General features: G+C 38.2%; 2 protein-coding genes across 4 annotated transcripts; one reads left to right on the top strand and one right to left on the bottom strand.

The window, feature by feature from the left end:
• Positions 1-2,885: 2,885 nt before the first annotated feature.
• Positions 2,886-9,172, bottom strand: LOC109102843 (nectin-3-like protein). Of its 3 annotated transcripts, XR_006155565.1 has the most exons (6): positions 8,929-9,172; positions 6,527-6,838; positions 5,414-5,542; positions 4,450-4,558; positions 3,892-4,040; positions 2,886-3,790 (listed from the first exon to the last, which is right to left on the bottom strand). XR_006155565.1 is itself a non-coding variant. In XM_042730870.1 (5 exons), the coding sequence occupies exons 1-5, from the start codon at positions 8,987-8,989 to the stop codon at positions 3,690-3,692; spliced, it is 546 nt and encodes a 181-aa protein (XP_042586804.1). In that variant the 5' UTR covers positions 8,990-9,167; the 3' UTR covers positions 2,886-3,689. The 3 variants fall into 3 exon arrangements, 2 of the variants coding, with proteins under 2 accessions (XP_042586804.1, XP_042586803.1); XM_042730870.1 differs by lacking the exon at positions 5,414-5,542 and having other exon boundaries at positions 6,713-6,838; positions 8,929-9,167; XM_042730869.1 differs by lacking the exon at positions 5,414-5,542 and having other exon boundaries at positions 8,929-9,166.
• Positions 9,173-9,897: 725 nt separating this feature from the next.
• On the top strand, positions 9,898-14,782 carry LOC122138443 (B- and T-lymphocyte attenuator-like). The gene is made up of 6 exons (XM_042730868.1): positions 9,898-10,162; positions 10,680-11,015; positions 11,129-11,149; positions 11,326-11,460; positions 11,547-11,584; positions 13,346-14,782. Exons 2-6 carry the CDS (start codon positions 10,856-10,858, stop codon positions 13,658-13,660), a joined length of 669 nt encoding a protein of 222 aa, XP_042586802.1. The 5' UTR covers positions 9,898-10,162; positions 10,680-10,855; the 3' UTR covers positions 13,661-14,782.
• Positions 14,783-23,012: the final 8,230 nt, after the last annotated feature.

The raw sequence follows: 23,012 nt of genomic DNA, 5'->3' as shown, positions 1-23,012 counted from the left end.
AACTTTGTGTGGGCGGATCAGCAGCGTGGCCTTCTCCAGCAGCGATGTACTCACCCTTTGGCCCCTACGGTACCAAGGTCAGTGAATTTGCGCTGGGGCTTTGGGAAGGTTACGACCTTAAGCGTAGCTTATGTGACACGCCACGGCTTGTCGACAATTGCAGTGCCACAGCGTTGTGACGGTGTTCAGGTTGTGGCGTTTTCCATAGGAAAATGTCGTTCTACATAACTCGTAGTGACCGACAGATAGGAAACGTCTCGGTTACGTACGTAACCCTCGTTCCCTGATGGAGGGAACGGAGACATTATGTCCCCATGCCACAACCTTGAACCATTCGCTGTTGCCAGGACACGTTCTCGGCTCCTCAGCGTAAAACCTAGTGATCGGATGCACCTGCCGCCTATTTATACCCGTGTGCACGGGGAGTGGCTCAGGTATGTAAAATCCACTAGCCAATTTTCATTGGCGTTTTTTCTTAAACTCAGAGATGATTGGCCTCCCAAGTGAGACCCCATATGTCATTCGACATAATGTCTCCGTTCCCTCCATGAGGGAACGAGGGTTACATACGTAACCAAGACGTTCCTCGAAGGAACGAGATGCTGCGTCGCAGTGCCACACTTCCGGCATCTCTGGCCGGCGCTTGCTTCATCCTTTGAGGCTGGATACCGGCTTCGCCGCTCGTGCTTTTATGCTTCCTGGTTTCTGACATCACCCGCCTATGACGTCTCGCCCATCCATTGGACTGATTACACACATGATTCAGAGATGTCACGCTGGAGGCGTTACCCAAAGCGTCTCCGATGCAGCGTCTCGTTCCTTTGAGGAACCAGGGTTACATACGTAACCTTAGACTTTTTTGTCACACAGTTCTTTTGTCTTTTTGCTGGAGTCTACTTTCTGGATTACCTTGTGTTTGTGTCTTGTTTTTCCCTGTTTTGGATCTTTGGCTTGGATTTTAAACTGCATTTGAATCTTCATTGTTTTTTCCAAGTCATTCCGTGACATTAAGTCAGTGATATTACTTTGAGATGCAGTATTTTTAACACCATCAGCCATCAGAATGGAAAAAAGTAAAAGGCAATCACTGATATGCCAAGCCCATAAATGTGACCAAGCTTAGGCAAACAGTAGGAATTAATAATTATTTAGGCAAATATGTGCCAAATGTAACAAGTTAAAGCTCTGCTGAAGAAGGATGCATTTTGGATTTGAATGGAGGTCCATGAGCAGGCACTGAGCAAAGGGCACAGCTCTTGCATATTACAGTCCTGAGAAACCCACTATGGTTAGTGCAGACACAAGCAGTTTTGGGTTAGGAGCTGCTTTGCTTCAAGTCCATGGGGATGCAGCCATATTCTGCTCCAGAACTTTGACTGAAACAGAGTGCAGTTACTCCAAAATGTAAAAAAAGGTTTGTGTGGCAGACACACTTCCGCAGAAAAAACATGTACAGTATGTGGATACAATTGTTATTCAATGTCAATGAGAGGGAATGTTTTAAGCCAAATTCATAAAGGGCATCTGGGTCTTCCCAAGGTAGTCAGAGGGCAAAGACGTCAGTTTGGTAGTTGGCACTAGTGTCCTTTGCCTGCTGGTCCCTGGTGCAAAATTGCAGTGGATTTATGTGAGTTGGATAGTGAAACTTACTTGCGTGAGATTGAAATAGTTCATCCTAAAGCACCATACAGCTTCCAAGTTTTCATCAGCCTGAAGTGCCTGTTGTATTATCATTGCAACTGACCTATCGGTAAGCCCCGCCCCCCTTAGTTACTGTTGCGAACTCGGACAAACTGAGTTGATAACTGTCTTACGATGACAGCTGTTCACTGTGAAAACCTTGTCACAATATGTTTTTGATACATTTTGGACACAGAAGGACCACCATCCAAGTGGAACTTAAATATGCCATAGAGGGATATATAAAAGATTTTAAAATAAATATTGTGGGTGTTAATTTGGAAGCAAGCGTTTACAGATCATGATTGCAGATGAAAAATCCCGGACCAACACTGTTCACAAGGTAAGTTTAAATGAATGTACATTTAACTAATATGAAGAGACAGTGAAATACAGACATTCATTTATGTGTTTTTGACCTACACTGTACATGACATGAGAACAGTTTGCTATTTAGCTTTATACGTTAGCATTGACTCACCAACTTTAACATTAGCTAGTTTAGCCAGAGATACCTTGCTGAAACACAAAATGACATTTACGTTCTGCTTGAGCAGATGAAAATTGTAACTTAATGAGAGTATGACAACCAGAAAATGAACGTTTTTCTCTTCATTGGGATTGGGATTAAAAGCTTACAGACATTTTGCTTTGTTTTGTTTGGGTTTAGGAAATGTAATTAAATTAATTCTATTGCCTATCCTCTCAGGATAGCTGGAATCAGTAGATGCGTTTACATGGAGCATTGTAATCGGTTTAAAAGTCCAATCCTTAAAAAATGCTCCATATAAACACCATGACCTGAGTGGAAAGCAGATCTGAAATGAAGCACAATTTACTGCTTTTCAGCTTAGAAACAACACGATGATAGCGAATAGCTTAATGGAAATAAACAACTTGACCAAAATTTGCCTTCAACGTCATTTGTATTTATTATTTATTACAGATTCATAATAAAAAACACATTTGGAAATGTCATGTTATATGTGATAGCTCGTTGCGAGCACTCTCCGTGTTCATAAAGCAATGCTCCTTTGAAGTGAGTGAGTGACGTGACATACAGCCAAGTATGGTGACCCATACTCAGAATTCATGCTCTGCATTTAACCCATCCAAAGTGCACACACACAGCAGTGAACACACACACACAGTGAACACACACCCGGAGCAGTGGGCAGCCATTTACGATGCGGTGCCCGCGGAGCAGTTGGGGGTTCGGTGCCTACCTCAAGGGCACCTTAGTCGTGGTATTGAAGGCCCGAGGCTCGAACTCACAACCCTAGGGTTAGGAGTCAAACTCTCTAACCATTAGGCCATGACTTCCCCTAAAAGTCTTCCCCTAAAAGACTTCCCCTTTGATTCATTGTTCAGCAACACTTTGTGAGAAATTGTGTATTTGTTCTATTTAAGTACAGTAAAACTTTTTAGTATCAGAATACAAATTATTTCAAAGCAGCATTACAAAGGGTCGTAGGCTACAGTTAATTCCCTTAATGCTTTAATATTAAGAAATTAGGGTGATATGATGATATAATTATCAGCTGGCTGAGACCTATATTGGTTCTGTGTGTGGTATGACAGAAGACGGACATAATGATATCTGAGTGTGTATGTGATCGTGTTGTGGCCACATGACTGAGTGCTCAAATAAACACTAGAAACGTTTAGTCTAAGCAAGCGCAAGCAGTTATCAAAAATATTAACGCAAATACGGGTGTTTATCCTCTGGTGATTTGTATTTGACGTCACTGTAGGCTACTTAGCATGTCCCAAAATCCTAAGCACCAGCACATGTAAACAGTCCACCGAATCTTTCAACTGGAATGATTTGAATTGGAATGACAAAAAAAAGTGTACATGTAAATGTGGCTAGAGTTACAAGTACCCCAGCGAAGGATACATCTATGTTGCCTTCAAAAATTTCAAACTGAACTTTTTTGCATCTAAATTCTTCATACAGATTTTAGTGTGATTTTAATTTAAGAAGCATAATATAATTTTTGCCAGCTTTAATTCCTGAGTTTCCCTAAAGGGACTTTGATGAAACTGAGAAAATATGAAATTACATCAGGCATAAAGAACTCAGAATGGTCGTCTTCTGTCTTTTCTCCTAGAAAACAGATAACACGTGGTAAATACTGTAGTCTAAACAAACCGCTGTGTCTTCCTTCATCAAAACATGCACACTCAAAAAAAAAAAACCCCTTTCACCTTTTTTCCAGTAGAGTGAGCCGATTCCTGTTCCGTACTCATTTGAAGCCTCACAGGTATACAGGCCATTGAGGTCAGAGGTCAGTTTCAAGAAGTAGAGTTTATTTCCTTGTGTTTTTATGGCATCATTAGGGATAGTCTGGTGCGTGCTACTCCACAAATAAGAGAAAAGAATACAAGCTCAGACTGGCAAAAGACTGACATACTAGGCCCTAAATTAGAAAACAAAACCCAATATGTTTCGCAAACTTTTTCAAGATGCTCTGTACATAAATGTTAATGTCACAACAGTCATTTATTTATTTTGCAGATGCATTCTTCACAAGCTGACTTACATAATGCACATATTCTTTCAGTTTGTGAAGAATGCATCTGCAAATCAAATACATGCAAATGAACCTCAGTGCACTGTTGATAGGTCACTCTCAGCACTGTTTTGAGGAAACAAATTATGCCTAGATAGTAGATGTGCTGCTTTCCATTAGGATGAGAATAATAGTAGCATTTCTTTTCTTATTTATTTATTTATTTGTTTATTGATTGATTGACGTTTCGTACCTGTGCCAGCTGAAGTGTGTAGCTGCAGGATTGGCATCTGCCTCACACTGATACACCTCAGCATTACAGTGATTCTTGAAAGCTTTCACAAAGACCAGCTTAGGTGGATCTTTAAAACACAAAATTACAAACATATGACTGCAAATATATCACTTACATGCAAATCACAATCCATATAAACAAATTCAGATGGCTTACCAAGTCTCCACTAACTGCCAAAAGTAAAATTTGCCACTATACATTAGATCAACTGATCAGTCAATAATCAATTAATAAATCAAATACATGTGTCAACTTGTCTATAGATGGATAAATCAAGACCTATAATAAATATAATAATAATAATTGGTAATACAATACTTGTGAAAAAAAATAAGTGTGCTAACCTGTGTTGAATGTGCACTTGTAATGTAAAAAAAAAAACCTGTACCTGCTTTAAAGTACACTTAATGGGATGGTTTACACAAAAATGAAAATGACCCCATTATTTACTCCATCCTAGGTGTATATGATTTTTTTCTTTCAGACGAATAAAGTTAGTTATATTAAAAAATGTCCTGGCTCTTCCAAGCTTTATAATGGCAGTGAAGATTTGTGAGATTTTGAAGCCCAAAAATGTGCATCCAACCATCATAAAAAAGTGCTCCACACAACTTTGGAGGGTTAGTAAAGGCCTCCTGAAGTAAAGCGATGCTTTTGTATAAAAAAAACATCCATATTTACAACTTTATAAACTGTAATCTCTAGTTGTGCTGTCATACGTGTGTTCATGAAAGAGTGACATTCAGTGGATAACAGATGTAAGTGTTCTCAAGATAGCTAACGCATTTACCAAGCTCTTCATCACAAAAGTTAAATAAGCTAGCCCAATTTGGTTAAAAACTTGCAATTCTTGATCTGCCATCTTCTGTGATCTTTATATCACCTTGTAATGACTGAGAGGAAATTAAATAAAAATTGAAACCCATCATCTAACAAGGACATCCCTACTGACAATGATTACAGTTAGTGTAGTACTGAAGGGGAAGATCTGTAAATGTTGATACTGGATGAGAAGGAATTTCCAGCATTACCAGTGACCCGAGTGAATCACCTGTGGTGAGAAAGAAAACAAGTCCATTAAGACTGCGTATCGTTGCTCTTTTGTTGATTTTGATTGCTTTCATTGTCCTCATTTGTTAGTCGCTTTAGATAAAAGCATATGCCTTCATAAAGCTTGCAAGAACCAGGACATTTTTTAATATAACTCTGATTGTATTCGTCTGAAAGAATAAAGTAATATACACCTAGGATGGCTTTATGGTGAGTAAACCTTGTGGTAATTTTCATTTTTGGGTAAACTATCCCTTTAATTTGATGTGTTGACTAACATACTAAAGCACATATAAAGTATACCTGATTATAATTGTAATTACATTTAAAGTTAATATATTTAAGTGCCCTAATCTGCAAATTCATTTATACAAATGTATTATTACAAATATATTTAAATACATGACCTATAAGTCTAAACAGAAATTATATTAAAATATATTTTAAATTACCGTAAATGCTTACATTTGGCAGTACACTTTAACCATATTTTAAAGACACTAGAATTATTATATTACCTATAAAGATGTAAGTATAATACATTTTATTTAATTGTAAATAAGATGATCTGTCTGCAAATAGTACATTGTTCACACTTTTAAATTATGTTATTTCTGTAATAAGAACTCTTTAACAGTATGCTAAAGTGCACTTCTTTTTTGCAAGGAACTATTAAATGACTAAATAACTGACAATCTTTTGTCACATAAAAAAGTAAGAATTTTTTATTCAATTTAGTTGTCATTTTTATCCAAAGTGCTTCTGTTTGTGGTTATGGATCAGTGGAAAAGGAGTATTGTAATTTTTCTAGCACTTCCCTTTTAATTACCAATTACTGTCAACAAGCTGCAGGAAGTAGCTTTTAAATGACAGAAAACCTGCTGAAACACGATGTCTACCCACACTGTTTAATAACAAGCGTACATGAGAACTCGGTAAGGGTGTGAAATGTTTGGGTTTTCTTATAAAAGCTCTTGCCACTTACAGTGCACAATTATCTTGTGATCAACTTCCAGTTGCTCTTTCATCGCACTATGTCTGATCACACATTGGACAAGTTGTTGATTCATCTGTACAGTTGGAGTGGCAATCAGACTGCTTGTGACTGTGAACGTCCTGTCTAGATGTTTCACAGTGTTGGTTGACACCTTCACAGAATCAGACAAAGTACCCAAATTCCATGACACCTCGGCAGCAGGCTTCGTTCTGTAAGTTGTGCAAGTTGCCAAGATAACCTCGGGACGTCCAGCAACAGGGACGGCATCCACATTCACGCTCACATTCACGGGGCTTGTGGCTGGTGGACATAAATCATCACATCATTTAGAGCATTTTAATTGAAAAAGATTAATACATTAATACAGTTTTAAAAACGATGGGTGTTATGCGGGTCTTATAAGAAGTGATAACCAATTGCAAATGAAAGAGTTTGCTTATATAGAATATTTCTTGAGTGTTTCCTGTCAGATGTTAAATAGACATTTAGAAAATGTTTTTAAGATGTTTATGACTTATGTTTAACTGCTTTTTGAAAAATGTTTGGCATGTTATGTTTCGCAACAATTCTTGGAAGACATAGGCCTACCTGTGTACATATTCCATGATGACAATGCAAGATTCATAATTGTGGAATAGTGGTTCAGTGTAGTGGGGGGCATTTATGTACATATTAATTCCATTTGAACAATTACTAAAGTAAAATTATATATAGCATAGTTATAAAAAATAAAGTACTTTGCTTGTTCTTGAACTTGAACTGTTTACGCTTCACATAATGAGCCTGTTTGGTGGCACTTGGGCTTCATTTAACCAACAATGATAGTTTTATCAAATGCTAAACGATATATCAACATGCATTACGTAAACACTACTGACAATTAATGCAGCATCTTCTACTTTAGCCATTTCAGGTTTATTTAAAAAAAAATAAACATAAAACAGACACTGGCTATTTATAGTTTTCAACTGATTTGTGAATAAGACCGGGAAGATAGCGCACAATCTGTAGTAACGCAATGGCAACAACGTCTCAGACTGACAGATGTGAGTAAAAACAAACAGGTATTTTCAAAGTTTTGAGCCATTCATTACTGTTTTGTACACATTGTCATATTATATTTCAAATGCATTGCGTTTAATTGACCACAATCGTTTTGTTGATAATTGTAGAGTGAGGGGCACATTTGGATAATAATAATAATAATAATTAAAAAAAACAAAAACATATACCTGTCAAAACTAGCGGTGGTCTAACTAAATATTAGCGTGTGCGACTTCTTTGGACAGGCAGAGTAAAAGTCAACTCTCAAAGACTTTCAATGGGGTTAAGATCAGGACTCTGTGGTGGCCAATCTCTCACAAACTGAGCCTGATGAATCTTGGCATCGTCATCTCTAAAGCGTGTAAATAGAAGTGAAAAGCTATCAGTTAGGGTTAAAAGGACTGCTGCCAACATACAGCATGCCAGAAACATGTTAATCTGCAATTTGAATTTTCATGGAAATTTTAGACCATTAGGAAACCTTTGGAATACTGTTTAGAGTGGATAGTATGCAAATTGTGACACAGCAGCTGTTTCTTTTCCTGCTATGCAGAAGGCTATGACAACCACTTACTTTGTGATTTTATGTGTGTACATATGCTTTAATGATGTGCCATTGTATAGGCTAACTGTGAGGGTAAGCAATCATGCAGTCCACTAAAAACTAAAAGCCCTGTTGGTGCAGATCTGATAAGGCAACATAAAGCCTTCAAAAAACTTTCCAACATGTTACTAATGTCCCATTCGTGATGTACCACACTTAAAAAACATGAACAGCTGGGCAAGGATAAATGCAGATACAACAAAGTTTCCTTAAGGAAAATGTAGCCTCTGTTTGCTTGCTTATCTAACCTGAATCTGTCATTAGCTTACTTTTCCCTTTATTTACCTATGGCGTGTTATAAATAAAAGTTTATGCATTTCTACCAATGTTTATCAGTTATAAACCACACTATTAATGCAAATAATTAAATTATCAGATATGCTCTAGAGAGGTCAGCCGTTTACCTTCTGTTCCACTGCTGAGAAGAAAATAAGTTTAGATAATAAAGTGACGAAGAAAACATGTCATAACACATGCCATAACAGGCACCTCATCCACTGTAACTGAGTAAAGGAACTCCGTACAGTAAAAGTCAATCAATCAGTCACCGCATAGAAAGATAACACACACAGCTGAGAATGAACTAAACTAGGACCATGCCTTGTTATGAATAATGTTTAATGAATAATGAATAATGTTAGGAAGAATTTCCTGCATTTCTACCAGTGTTTACCAGTTTTAAACCACAATGGCAAATGAATAGATCATCAAACATGTTAAAGAAGTAGCCTAAATCGCTTACCTTCCGTCCCGCTGCTGAGAAGAAAAGAAACAGTTATCGTGATGAAGTGACGGAAAACCATGTCTATATTAGCTACAGGAAACTCATTCGCGGTCAGAGAGTGTAGAAACTACTGTCATCTTCAAAAGTTAGCTAGTCCAGTAAAGTGCCACTGATTTGAGAAACGGATGCGTGAACGCCCAAAAGACTGGAGGGTCTCGACACGCGCCGCGCGCAGAGTGTGAGAAAGAGAGAGAGAGAGAGAGAGAGAGAGAGAGAAAGAGAGAGAGAGAGAGAGCGAGAGAGAGAGAGAGAGAGAGAGAGAGAGAGAGAAAGAGAGAGAGAGAGAGAGCTCTGAATCAAGTAAACTGAAACCTCCTTCACGTTTCCTCTCAATCACAGCCGGTCAAACTAGTTAAGTAGGCCAACACTGTTTTAAATTCAGCTTTAAACAGAATGTCTTTCAGTATAAACAAACAGAAATTATTATTTTATAGAAGGCTTAATCTGATGATAAACTACTGGGACTTTAGATATTAGGATAGCCTACTCATCTGTTGTTTCCATTTCCCAGAAGTTACATTTATTCCCTTGTTTCAATGGCCCCTGTCAGAAGGTGGGATATATTGGGCAGCAAGTGAACAGTCAGTTATTCAATATCATGTGTTGAATGCAGGAAACATGGACAGGCAAAATGATCTGAGTCACTCTGACAAGAGTCAAATAGCAATACATGGCTGGGTCAGAGCATCTCCAAAAAGGCAATTGTGAGGTTTCCCTGGTATGCAGTGGTTAGTACATACAACATACAAGAAGTGATGCATGGAACGACAACTGAGGGGGGTTTTGGCCCTTGGAAAAGTTTTGACAAGCCTTGACATTTGTGTTTTTTTTTTCTTTTCGTTTTTTTTTCAGATGCTTATAGTATGACTATAGTGTAATTGCATTGCATTCAATAGCACACAGAGCAGGATGAGTGCATGCTGCGTAGGTAAAGGAAATCGAAAACCACAAGTATAAGAATAAACATGATTGAAGACCACAAAGAGAGAGGGACAAATATAAGTGTTCAGTCGAGTGATTTGGATGGCGACTGTAAGGATTAGACTGAATGAATTTATATTTTGAGACTACCTGTGACATACCTGGCTTGTATTTAAGATGGATTCAGCAAACCTGAGAAAGACAGCTTTGATCCTTTACATGTTGGTAGTTTTCATCCTGCATGTGAGCACTGATACACAAGGTGTAAAAGGTGAGTTCATAGCATGTATGATGCCCAAGACAAAATCAACTACTGATTTTGTGATTTGCACGGACTAGTTTTGGTGTAAACAACATTCAATTGAATTTTTTTGTTAGTAAAAGTTAAACAAAATGTGGGGATGTGGAAGGTATTATTGAGTTAAAAGGTGCAAGTGGAACTGCAAACATAATAAATTCAATTATATTTTACGGAACAAAAGGGCATTTTAGGTGACATAACAATGGTTTGTTTTAAACCACATTTTAGTTTAGATTTCCAGTTAAATTTAATTTGCAGACATCACTGCAAAAATGTATTTTATTTGTATCTTTCACTGCAGTGTAAAAATATTTTTAAAGCAAATTCTTTACAGTTGAGCTATTTCAACCTCTGCATGCAGAAAAAAGCTACAGTGAGAACTATTTGCATCCCAACTAGAAAGAAATTATCAGTTCCCTAGCATTTTAATGATGATGTAACTGTTTTTCATTGTGTTCATATATTGCTGCAATGTTATATATTTTAGGTCATGCCCCCAAATGTCCTCTCTTGAAAGTTCCTAGAGGTACTGTCCATAAAGCCTTCATAAACAAGCCTTTCAAGATCTCCTGCAATCTGACACATTGTGATGAACAGACAATCAATGTGACATGGACCAAAGAAAACACGAAATGATGGACTCCAATATCTGGAGCAGATCACATGTCAACATCACAGAACTATTCATCATCTGATCCAAATATGTTGACTTCATATTTAACTTTCACAAATATATCAAAGCATCATGAAGGCTCTTACAGATGTGAACTAATGTTACCACAGTTCTCTATGTATAGCCATCACATAAATGTTTCTGTCTCAGGTAAAAAAAAAAAAAATTATTTCCATGTTAACAAAAAAAGATTATGTAAGGCTGAAGCCGTACCTTTAAAGTTATTTTTAAACCATTTTAACACAATTGTTGAACTTTTACAGATTACATCGTGGAATATGAATGTAAGAGCAGATTCAGTCTAATCAAACACTGACATGCATGTTCTTCTTAAAGATTTCATACTGTATTAAAAAATAACAACAACAAAAAAACCCTACCATATATACATATATTTGGTTGCTGTTCCAGCTTAAAACTGCTTCTCCTTTTTGCAAATTAAACAATTTTTGTTTCTTAGTGACGGTAGAAATAGAAAACACTGACAGCAGCTCTGGTTCATGGTGGCTGCCGTATCTCTTCATCTGTTTGGGTGTGCTGATTCTGATTCTCACAGTAATGCTTATCTCAGTCTTGTGTATTAATGGATTTAAAAGTAAGTCATTGTTTCATTTTATATTATTTTGAGATATTTACATTTCACTATGACCCTAACTTTGTCCTTTAATTGATTATTGTCAGGTTCGAGAAGAAAGAATGCACAGAGATCACAAGTTCAGGTATGTTTTATAAATGACTGACTAGTGTAAAATATATGTACTGTACATTTTTTATTCTTACACTACCTTACACTACACTACTAATGTGACACTCAGAACTGAGTGCCTTTTAAATTATACTTCAGTTTTTGAATTTGAGAGTATTCGAGCTTGATTTATGATTTATGAATGTATGGCATTAAAATTATTTTGAAAGAAGTTTGATTAACTTTAACTTTTGTATAAATTACCCATAACATTTTAACACATTAAAATTGATATACAAATGACAGAAATAATTAGTGTTTGACAGTGGCAGCTGGTGGAAAATTTTCTATTTAGGGCGCCACGTCCAAAAACATCCCAGTATGATTTATTCCAGTATAACAAAGGAAAATAATAAGACTTAAAACATTTGAAATTAAGATCATAGTTTTACCAAGTTAAGATTAAGTTTGGGGATGATTCTAACAAAACCATATTTTCTAAAAACTTTTTCAAGATAAATTGCTTAACATGCTTTAATTTTCATTATTCACACTTTATGTATACAGTGAAACAGCAAAAACTGTTAGGAAAAAATAAATGTCACATTCATTTTCTGTAATTACAAGTCAAGCTGCAATACCAAACAGGTTACCATAGAGTTGCCTGACTGCATATAAATACATACGAATCCATTCAGAATGATTAAACAGAACAAAACACAAATTAAAAAAGCCATATGTTTAAACAGCACTATTGCAAACTGCTATAAAAACAAGCTTCTTCACTTGCCAGACATGCAACCTTACTGAAATCTACATAATATAATTATGTAACAATTATAATTATAATATAGTTATTCTAGACATAATAATTCATAACTGCCATAAGTAGTAACTTACATAAGTAGTCTTTAAAGACCAGTGCACATTCTGCACTACATTCCAAGTCTTCTGTGTAAAAATTATTCTAAATTATTTACTATTGGTCATGTACACCAGGAAAGACAAATTATAATGTAAAGAAGTATGCCAGTCATTCATTAATGTTAATGATATAAGAATAAAAAATAAAAAAATGCCATTTTTATTTCTGTATTGTGTTATATGTTATATGTAGTGGGCTACTCTGTGCCAGAAAGTCCAGGGCCACTTTTAAGCCCCAGTTCGCCCCTGGCGATGACACGAATCATGCGATCAAATTTCCATGTTATGATTTAACCTACTGTAATGTTGCATCTACACATGCGAGCGATGCAATCATGCAATGCGACAAAAGACAATAGAACCCATTAAGAACCTTGTACATTAACGTCACGCCGGATCCCAGTGTGTGTAAAATGCTCTCCTACTTGTCGCTTTGGATGACCCTCACACACACTTTTAAAATGGCTGCTACGACCTTGGTAACTATCCCTCCCTTTCACACTTTTGTGGTGTGATGCCCTACTGCCCTAATGAAGAAACCGCCCATGCTGTTTGTAGATTTTTTACATTTTTTAATTATTTACTAAATTAACTATCATCATCTTGGTCCAAGAGCACATCATTTCCCAGAATGCTCTAATTTACCCAAATAAGAATTAAGCAAGACCATCTAAGGTACCTTAAATAAAACAGCTAAGAAGTTTTCTGTTATATTTTGATGTCTGACTGTTTAATTTCTTCGAATTGAGGTTAGGCACGTTCTGCTTCTCATTCCAATTCTTAAATTGTAAAAAAGCAAAATCTTAAATTCTGGATTTTGCATACCCAAATGTACAGTACTATATTAATGATTATTCTGTTATGTCTGCAGTATACAGCAACATCTGTCTTGTCGTCATCAAGCCCCATTGTTCTGAAGCGTGATGAATTTGTCTGTGTCCAGAACTCAGAAGGACTACAGCAGCACTCTCATAACAGCAAAACATGCAATTTAACATTACAACCCGGACAGTCTACTTCACACGTGTCAGATTGTAGTGATGATCCTTTGTCTAACAGGAAAGATAGCACATCATTTCAGGTTGTATATGCATCTCTGCATCACCTCGCACCAACACCGTCATCTACCAGATCTCATCAGACACAGGAGGAGTTTTCAGAGTATGCATCTATCCGGGTCTCCTGATTTTCTGTCTGCATAACCAGACACAGTTAAACAACATTTTCAAGTCTCCAGACTTAAATAGTGATGCAGTTTTGTGCAACTGTACAATACTGTTAATCTATTCTTTCTAACAGGAAGCAGGATATGTATGCTTGTTTTTCACACTGCTCTGTACAAATCATCACTTGGTTTACTTTCCTCATTACATCACGGAAAATCATTGCTGTGAGTTAAGTGAGGTTTCTATAAGTGAAACTCACACCACTTGTCACATGATGCAACACATCCATATCCTGGAGACTAGTCTAAGTGTTATGCACTAAAACTTAAAAATGAATATTTCCAAGTCTGGAGATAGATTTTTACAGTACAGTTGATGTTACGGTCAAAATAGTTATTGCTAGTAAAGAAGCTGAGAAGATTAACTCATACAAGTATCTTGGTACAGTAATAGATGATAAGTTAAATTGGGTGAAAAATGCAAATCTTGTTTCTCAAACCACACAAGTGATTATATTTACTTATATATTAAGTATTTTTGATGTGGACAAATCTATACTGATAATGTTTTATAGATATTTTATTAAATCTGTTTTAACTTTTTTTTGGTTTTATGGATTAAATGTCAGTTAATAAAGTTAATCACTGGTGCAGGGAGTTAACACAGGGCCAAATATCATAGGCTTTGTACAGTTAAGGTTGTCTACTCTGTGTGAGAAAAAAATGTTCTTAAGAATTTGTTGACCATTTTAGATGCTACTGTACATCTCACATTTTGTACGCAGAGTTTGAAGTTCTTTCTAGATACAGAGCCCCAAGTGGAGGACTGTAAGAGCTTGTAGATCTTTTGTTTAAAATTCAGTTTTGATCATAAACACTTATTTGAAGCACAACCATATGGGTTAATTTAACATTTTTACATCTTAAACACATGAGGAATGGTATTGCTTATGCCTGGGTTTGTGGATGTGTATGTTGTGATGTTTTATATTAAATGTCGGTTTGTTTTGATTCTACAGAAATTGCCCTGTGAAAAAGTTCATAGTTACAATAGTAACAGCTATGTTCATTATACAACGATTATTATACAACCTTACTGATTTTCAGTTTAGGACCTTTTTAGCCATGCATAATTTTTTTAGAGCAGTCAGTGCAATTTGGGAAAGAAATCAATTAAGCTTATTTTAAAATAAATGTTTGTGTGTGTGTGTGTGTGTGTGTGTGTGTGTGTGTGTGTGTGTGTGTGTGTGTGTGTGTGTGTGTGTGTGTGTGTGTGTGTGTGTGTGTGTGTGTGTGTGTGAATGAGAGAGAGAGAGAAAATATTCAGATGTAACTGTCAGACTCTGTTCCGTGTTTTGGTTGTTTTGTTCGACACGTGCTCTATGACCCAGTTTCTGTCTCTCATGCTTTAATTTCATTCCAGGTGTTCCTCGTTTGTTTTGATTGAAACCAGGTGTGTCTAGTCGAGCCATTGTAACATTTAATCTATAAACTGCACTAGTATCTAATTTAACGTTACTAGTACTTATTTTTTAGATACTAGTATCTTTTCCATTAAGTACTAGTACTTATTCATTAACTACTAGTGCTTAATTTTTAGGTACTAGTGCTTATTCTTTAGCTACTAGTGCTTAATTTTTAGGCACTAGTGCTTATTCTTTAGCTACTAGTGTCTTTTGTAAAGTTATTAGTACATTTACATTAATCATTTTGTTATTTTGATGACGCTTTTATCCAAAGCGACTTACAAATGAGGAACAATAGAAGCAATCAGATCAACAAGAGAACAACAACGGTATACAAGTCTCAGTTAGTCTAGTACAGAACACCTAGCCAGGTTTTTTTTTTTTTTTTTTTTTTTTAAAGAATATGATAGACAAGAAAAGAAAAGGTAAGTACTAGTATTAGTTGGTTATGTGCTGGTGAAAAAGATGAGTCTTTAGATGTTTTTTGCGAATTGAATGAGTAATTCCACTCAGCTGTTCCGAATGAGAGTGATTTTTGATCGGGATGGCACCCCCAAGGCGTCGTTCACTTTGCAGAGTGTGCCAGCTGGAGGGCACATAAGATTGCAATAGTTCCAGTTGGTCGTCTTGTGCAAGCAGACCTTGAACAAGCCAGCTTGGAGGAAGAAGTTGGGTGGCTGCTGCTCTGACATGTTGTTATACGGCAAAGTCCAGTCTGGAGAGAACAAGAGCTTGGACAAGAAGTTGGGTGGCTTGCTCTGACATGTTGTTATACGGCAAATCTGCAGGACCGGGTCGTTGTAGCAATATGGTCTGTGAAGCTTAACTGATGATCCATCACAACTCCTAGGTTTCTGGCTGTCCTGGAAGGAGTTATGGTTGACGAACCCAGCTGTATAGAGAAGTTGTGATGAAACGATGGGTTAGCTGGAACCACCAGCAGTTCTGTCTTAGTAAGGTTGAGCTGAAGGTGATGGTCATTCATCCAGCTAGAAATGTCACTCAGACAGGCTGAAATGCGAGCAACTACCGTCGGGTCATCTGGTTGGAATGAGAAGTAGAGTTGAGTGTCATCAGCGTAGCAGTGATAGGAAAAGTCATGCTTCTAAATGACAGATCCTAATGACGTCATGTAGATGGAGAAGAGAAGCGGTCCAAGTACTGAGCCTTGAGGAACCCCAGTAGCAAGTTGTTGTGACTTAGAAACTTCACCCCTCCAAGACACCCTGAAGGATCTATCAGAAAGGTAGGACTTAAACCAATGGAGTGCGGTTCTAGAGATGCCCATCTTTCTGAGGGTGGACAGGAGAATCTGGTAATTAATGGTGTCAAAAGCAGCAGACAGGTCCAGCAAAATGAGTACTGAGGATTTTGAAGCTGCTCTTGCCAGTCGCAGGGCTTCAGTAACCGAGAGCAGGGCAGTCTCAGTTGAGTGGCCGCTTTTGAAGCCAGATTGGGTGCTGTCCAGGAGGTTGTTCTGTACAAGAAACATAGAGAGCTGGTTGAACACAGCTCGTTCAAGTGTCTTTGCAATGAATGGAAGGGATTCCGGTCTGTATTTTTCTAGAAGTGCTGGATTTAGAGATGGTTTCTTCAGCAGTGGGCTTACCCGAGCCTGCTTAAATGCTGAGGGAAATGTTCCAAAGTGAAGAGAGGAGTTGATAATGTGAGTAAGTTAAGGTATGACTGAAGAAGAAATCCCTTGAAGGAGGTGAGTGGGGATCGGATCAAGTGGACAAGTAGTAGGATGACTGGACAGGATAAGTTTGGAAACGTCCGTCTCTTAGAGTGGAGAGAAGGAGGAGAGAGAGTGTGCATTAGTCGTTTTGAAGTTATCCTCAGTCTGCGCTGTGGAGAATTGGTCACTGATGGTTCTTGTCTTATTTGTGAAGAAAACTGCAAAATCGTCGGCTGTTAGAGTTGATGTGCAACCTTTAAAGTGCGAGACTAATGAGGTGATGAGAGACAGGTGATTGCAATTGATGAGGAGTCCTGGCAAAGGATTATGGGAAATGGAGTCCAGGGTGAAGTGGCAAGAGTCTGGAATGGAGTGCCCTCTAATGAAGCTCACGGGCACTCCAGCTAGAGATCTTGACACTAGTACTTATTTATTAGGTACTAGTACTTATTCATTAGATACTAGTACTTATTGATTAGATACAAATACACATTTATTAGATACTAGTACTTATTTATTAGATACTAGTACTTAATTCAATAGTGACTAGTAACTTTTATATTGTTACAAGTAACAAATTTAACATTTTTGCTATTGACTTCTATGGGGATCCGTCATTGAGATATCAACTATTCAGTTTTGACTGATATGTATTCCACTAGTGACTAGTACTTTATTTTTATGTACTAATAGTTATTCATTGGGTACTAGTATTATTAGATACTAGTACTTGTCCATTAGATACTAGTACTTATTTATTAGATACTAGTACTTATTCATTAGGTACTAGTGCTTATTTATTAAAAACTAGTACCTATTAAATAGATACTAGTACTTATTTAATAGATACTAGTACACATTTATTAGATACTAGTACTTATTCGAAATGTTACTAGTATGATTTTTTATTTTACTAGTAAAAAATTTTTAAACTCTACTGTAGCCATTTGGACTAGTCAACATAAGACGAGTAAAAAAGCAGATCTGACTAGTAAGATAAGAATAGTTACTAGTAGAAATTACAAAAGGTACTAGTGTCTAATAAATAAGAACTAGTACCTAATGAATAACTACTAGTATCTATTAAATAAGCACTAGTATCTAAAGAATAAGTACTAGTATCTAATGAATGCTTACTAGTAATATTTAAATAGATATTAGTTACTATTGCAATTATTACTAGTCAGAAATGAAAAGATGATATCAAAAACAGAATAACTAACCTAATAAAGAACTAGTGAGAATGTATTTGGAGATATCGTCATTTAAACAGATCATTACATAAACATGAGTACCTCTCCACCGTCCAATCAGAGTCCACATGGTAATACAATACGCAGAATGAATTTGATTGTTAAGTAAGGCTTACTGGATTTGTATGTTAGCCACATATATATATATATATATATATATATATATATATATATAATATATATATATATATATATATATATATATATATATATGACAGTATAATGATATGTTTAAGCCCAAATTCATTGCATTTTAAACTTTATTCTTATAAAAATACGCGAGATGGCTTGAAGAGCAGAGATAAAACCATATATTGTCGCAGTCATTGTTTATTTTCATCATGTTTCATCAGTAAAACGTCTATCTGCATGTTATTCAGCTACTACATCTACAGCGAAATCTGAATTTCCTGAACGTCATCAGTGAGTCTCACTTGTGGAGTTTCTGCGCGAGGGCTCCCTCTGGCGACGAATATGAATGAAAAATAAATTGAGTACTCACTATTGCTCACAAAACCCTAATTTGAGTAAAAATAGATAAAAAAATTACGAACTTTGAGGTAAACATTTGCAATTCCTTACGTTCTTCTCCAGGTTAAAGAAGTGTGCATTTTTTATTTATTTTTTTATTGCAGCTATATTTATTATTATATTTATTCTTAAATACTCAGTTTTGTATATTATAGTGAAATAGTGTTATTACAAAAGTAATAATCCTTATTTTGATTAATGTTTTTATTTAGAAATGATAACCATAATCATTATTAGTTTTATTGATATATAAAAAACAAAATTGTTGGCCAAATTGTGCAGCCCTGCCCTGTACAGAGCATTAATGTAAGTCTCTGCAACACCAGCGTGTCATGTTCAGGACATTAATGTGTTTGCAGCACCAGTGTGCCCTGTACAGGACATTAATGTGTTTGCAGCACCAGTGTGCCTTTTACAGGACATTAATGTGTTTGCAGCACCAGTGTGCCCTTTACAGGACATTAATGTGTTTGCAGCACCAGTGTGCCCTTTACAGGACATTAATGTGTTTGCAGCAGTGTGCCTTTTACCAGTGTGCAGCACTCCTACAGGACATTAATGTGTTTGCAGCACCAGTGTGCCCTTTACAGGACATTAATGTGTTTGCAGCATCAGTGTGCCCTTTACAGGACATTAATGTGTTTGCAGCACCAGTGTGCCCTTTACAGGACATTAATGTGTTTGCAGCACCAGTGTGCCCTGTACAGGACATTAATGTGTTTGCAGCACCAGTGTGCCCTGTACAGGACATTAATGTGTTTGCAGAACCAGTGTGTCCTGTACAGGACATTAATGTGTTTGCAGCACCAGTGTGCCCTGTACAGGACATTAATTGTGTCTGCAGCACCAGTGTGCCCTGTACAGGACATTAATGTGTTTGCAGGATCAGTGTGCCTTGTACAGGACATTAATGTGTTTTGCAGCACCAGTGTGCCCTGTACAGGACATTAAATGTGTTTGCAGCAGCACCAGTGTGCCCTTTTACAGGACATTAATGTGTTTGCAGCACCAGTGTGCCTACAGGACATTAATGTGTTTGCAGCACCAGTGTGCCTTTTACAGGACATGTGTGCAGCACCAGTGTGCCCTGTACAGGACATTAATGTGTTTGCAGCCCCTTTACAGGACATTAATGTGTTTGCAGCACCAGTGTCCTGTACAGGACATTAATGTGTTTGCAGCACCAGTGTGCCCTTTATAGGACATTAATGTTTTTGAGGAAATTGTGAGTGTCCTGTACAGGACATTAATGTGTCTGCAGCACCAGTGTGCCCTGTACAGGACATTAATGTGTTTGCAGCACCAGTGTGCCCTTTACAGGACATTAATGTGTTTGCAGCACCAGTGTGCCCTTTACAGGACATTAATGTGTTTGCAGCATCAGTGTGTCCTGTACAGGACATTAATGTGTTTGCAGCACCAGTGTGCCCTGTACAGGACATTAATGTGTTTGCAGCACCAGTGTGCCCTGTACAGGATTAATTAAGTGTGTTTGCAGCACCAGTGGCCCCCGTTGTACAGGACATTAATGTGTGTCTGCAGCACCAGTGTGCCCTGTACAGGACATTAATGTGTTTGCAGGATCAGTGTGCCTTTTACAGGACATTAATGTGTTTGCAGCACCAGTGTCCTGTACAGGACATTATGTGTCTGCAGCACCAGTGTCCTGTACAGGACATTAATGTGTCTGCAGCACCAGTGTGCCTTTTATAGGACATTAATGTGTTTGCAGCACCAGTGTGCCCTTTTACAGGACATTAATGTGTTTTGCAGAACCAGTGTGCCCTGTACAGGACATTAATGTGTTTGCAGCACCAGTGTGCCCTTTACAGGACATTCATGTGTTTTGCAGCACCAGTGTGCCCTGTACAGGACATCAATGTGTTTGCAGAACCAGTGTGCCCTGTACAGGACATTAATGTGTTTGCAGCACCATGTGCCTGTACAGGACATTAATGTTTGCAGCACCAGTGTGGCCTGTACAGACATTAATGTGTTTGCAGCACCAGTGTGCCCTTTACAGGACATTAATGTGTTTGCAGCACCAGTGTGCCCTTTACAGGACATCAATGTGTCTGCAGCACCTGTGTGCCCTTTACAGGACATTAATGTGTTTGCAGCACCAGTGTGCCCTTTATAGGACATTAATGTGTTGCAGCAACAGTGTGCCCTGTACAGGACATTAATGTGTTTGCAGCACCAGTGTGCCCTGTACCGGACAGGACATTACAGGACATTAATGTGTGTGTGCTGCAGCACCAGTGTGCCCTGTACAGGACATTAATGTGTTTGCAGAACCAGTGTGCCCTGTACATGGACATTAATGTGTTTGCAGCACCAGTGTGTCCCTTTACAGGACAGTAATGTGTGTCTGCAGCACCAGTGTGTGCCCTGTACAGGACATTAATGTGTTTGCAGCACCAGTGTGCCGTTCAGGACATTAATGTGTTTGCAGCACCAGTGTGCCTTGTACAGGACATTAATGTGTTTGCAGCACCAGTGTGCCCTTTACAGGACATTAATGTGTTTGCAGCACCAGTGTGCCCTTTATAGGACATTAATGTAAAAAAATTCAGTGTCTGCAGCACCAGTGTGCCCTGTACAGGACATTAATGTGTTTGCAGCACCAGTGTGCCCTGTTCAGGACATTAATGTGTCTGCAGCAACAGTGTGCCCTGTACAGGACATTAATGTGTTTGCAGAACCAGTGTGCCCTGTACAGGACATTAATGTGTTTGCAGCACCAGTGTGCCCTTTACAGGACATTAATGTGTCTGCAGCACCAGTGTGCCCTGTACAGGACATTAAATGTGTTTGCAGAACCAGTGTGTCCTGTACAGGACATTAATGTGTCTGCAGCACCAGTGTGCCCTTTACAGGACATTAATGTGTTTGCAGCACCAGTGTCCTGTACAGGACATTAATGTGTTTGCAGCACCTGTGTGCCCTGTACAGGACATTAATGTGTCCTGAGATTTGTCAGTGTGCACTGCATGTGTGCCCTGTTCAGGACATTAATGTGTCTGCAGCAACAGTGTGCCCTGTACAGTGTATTGGTGTTTAATGTGTCTGCAGCACCAGCCTGTACAGGACATTAATGTGTTTGCAGCATCAGTGTGCCTTTTACAGGACATTAATGTGTGTTTGCAGGATCAGTGTGCCTTGTACAGGACATTAATGTGTCTGCAGCACCAGTGTCCTGTACAGGACATTAATGTGTTCTGCAGCACCAGTGTGCCCTGTACAGGACATTAATGTGTCTGCAGCACCAGTGTGTGTACCCTGTACAGGACATTAATGTGTCTGCAGCACCAGTGTGCCCTGTACAGGGACATTAATGTGTCTGCAGCAACACCAGTGTGCCCTGTACAGGACATTAATGTGTTTTGCAGCACCAGTGTGTGCCCTTTACAGGACATTAATGTGTTTAATGTGTTTGCAGCACCAGTGTGCCCTGTACAGGACATTAATTAAAAAAATTGTGTCCTTGCAGCACCAGTGTGCCCTTGTTGCCTGTACAGGACATTAATGTGTTTGCAGCACCAGTGTGCCCTGTACAGGACATTAATGTGTTTGCAGCACCAGTGTGCCCTGTACAGGACATTAATGTGTCTGCAGCACCAGTGTGCCCTGTACAGGACATTAATGTGTTTGCAGCACCAGTGTGCCAGTGTACAGGACATTAATGTGTGCCTGCAGCACCAGTGTGCCCTGTACAGGACATTAATGTGTCTGCAGCACCAGTGTGCCCTGTACAGGACATGAATGTGTCTGCAGCACCAGTGTCCTGTACAGGACATTAATGTGTCTGCAGCACCAGTGTGCCCTGTACAGGACATTAATGTGTCTGCAGCACCAGTGTGCCCTGTACAGGACATTAATGTGTTTGCAGCACCAGTGTGCCCTGTACAGGACATTAATGTGTCTGCAGCACCAGTGTCCTGTACAGGACATTAATGTGTCTGCAGCACCAGTGTGCCCTGTACAGGACATTAATGTGTCTGCAGCACCAGTGTGCCCTGTACAGGGGACATTAATGTCTGCAGCACCAGTGTGCCTTGTGCACAAGGTGTGCTGCAGCACAGTGTGCCTGTACAGGACATTAAATGTGTCCTGCAGCACCAGTGTGATTAATGTGTTTGCAGCACCAGTGTGCCTTTTACAGGACATTAATGTGTTTGCAGCATCAGTGTGTCCTGTACAGGACATTAATGTGTTTGCAGCACCAGTGTGTCCTGTACAGGACATTAATGTGTTTGCAGCATCAGTGTGCCTTGTACAGGACATTGATGTCCAGCCCCATTCAGTGTGCAACAAACAGTGCTGTCCTGCAGCACCAAAAAAAAAAAAAAAAAAAATTTAGTATACAGCCCTGGTATGATACTTATTGTTTTTACTAGAGGAAAAATAGGAAAATAACATATAATAAAATTGGTATCTTATCT

The sequence above is a fragment of the Cyprinus carpio genome, chromosome B9, assembly GCF_018340385.1.
Source record: "Cyprinus carpio isolate SPL01 chromosome B9, ASM1834038v1, whole genome shotgun sequence".
NCBI classification, from domain to species: Eukaryota; Metazoa; Chordata; class Actinopteri; order Cypriniformes; family Cyprinidae; genus Cyprinus; species Cyprinus carpio.
This window is presented reverse-complemented; position numbering and strand designations above follow the sequence as displayed.

Excerpts from the sequence above, each read along its gene's own strand:
- LOC122138443 (XM_042730868.1), top strand. The coding sequence starts at position 10,856 with ATGTCAACATCACAGAACTATTCATCATCTGATCCAAATATGTTGACT. Across the intron at positions 11,016-11,128 it reads CATAAATGTTTCTGTCTCAG|ATTACATCGTGGAATATGAA; the intron begins GTAAAAAAAAAA and ends GAACTTTTACAG. Across the intron at positions 11,150-11,325 it reads TTACATCGTGGAATATGAAT|TGACGGTAGAAATAGAAAAC; the intron begins GTAAGAGCAGAT and ends TTTGTTTCTTAG.
- LOC109102843 (XM_042730869.1), bottom strand. The coding sequence starts at position 8,989 with ATGGTTTTCCGTCACTTCATCACGATAACTGTTTCTTTTCTTCTCAGC. Across the intron at positions 6,839-8,928 it reads TCTCAGCAGCGGGACGGAAG|CCACAAGCCCCGTGAATGTG; the intron begins GTAAGCGATTTA and ends TATGTCCACCAG. Across the intron at positions 4,559-6,526 it reads TCACAAGATAATTGTGCACT|ATCCACCTAAGCTGGTCTTT; the intron begins GTAAGTGGCAAG and ends TGTGTTTTAAAG.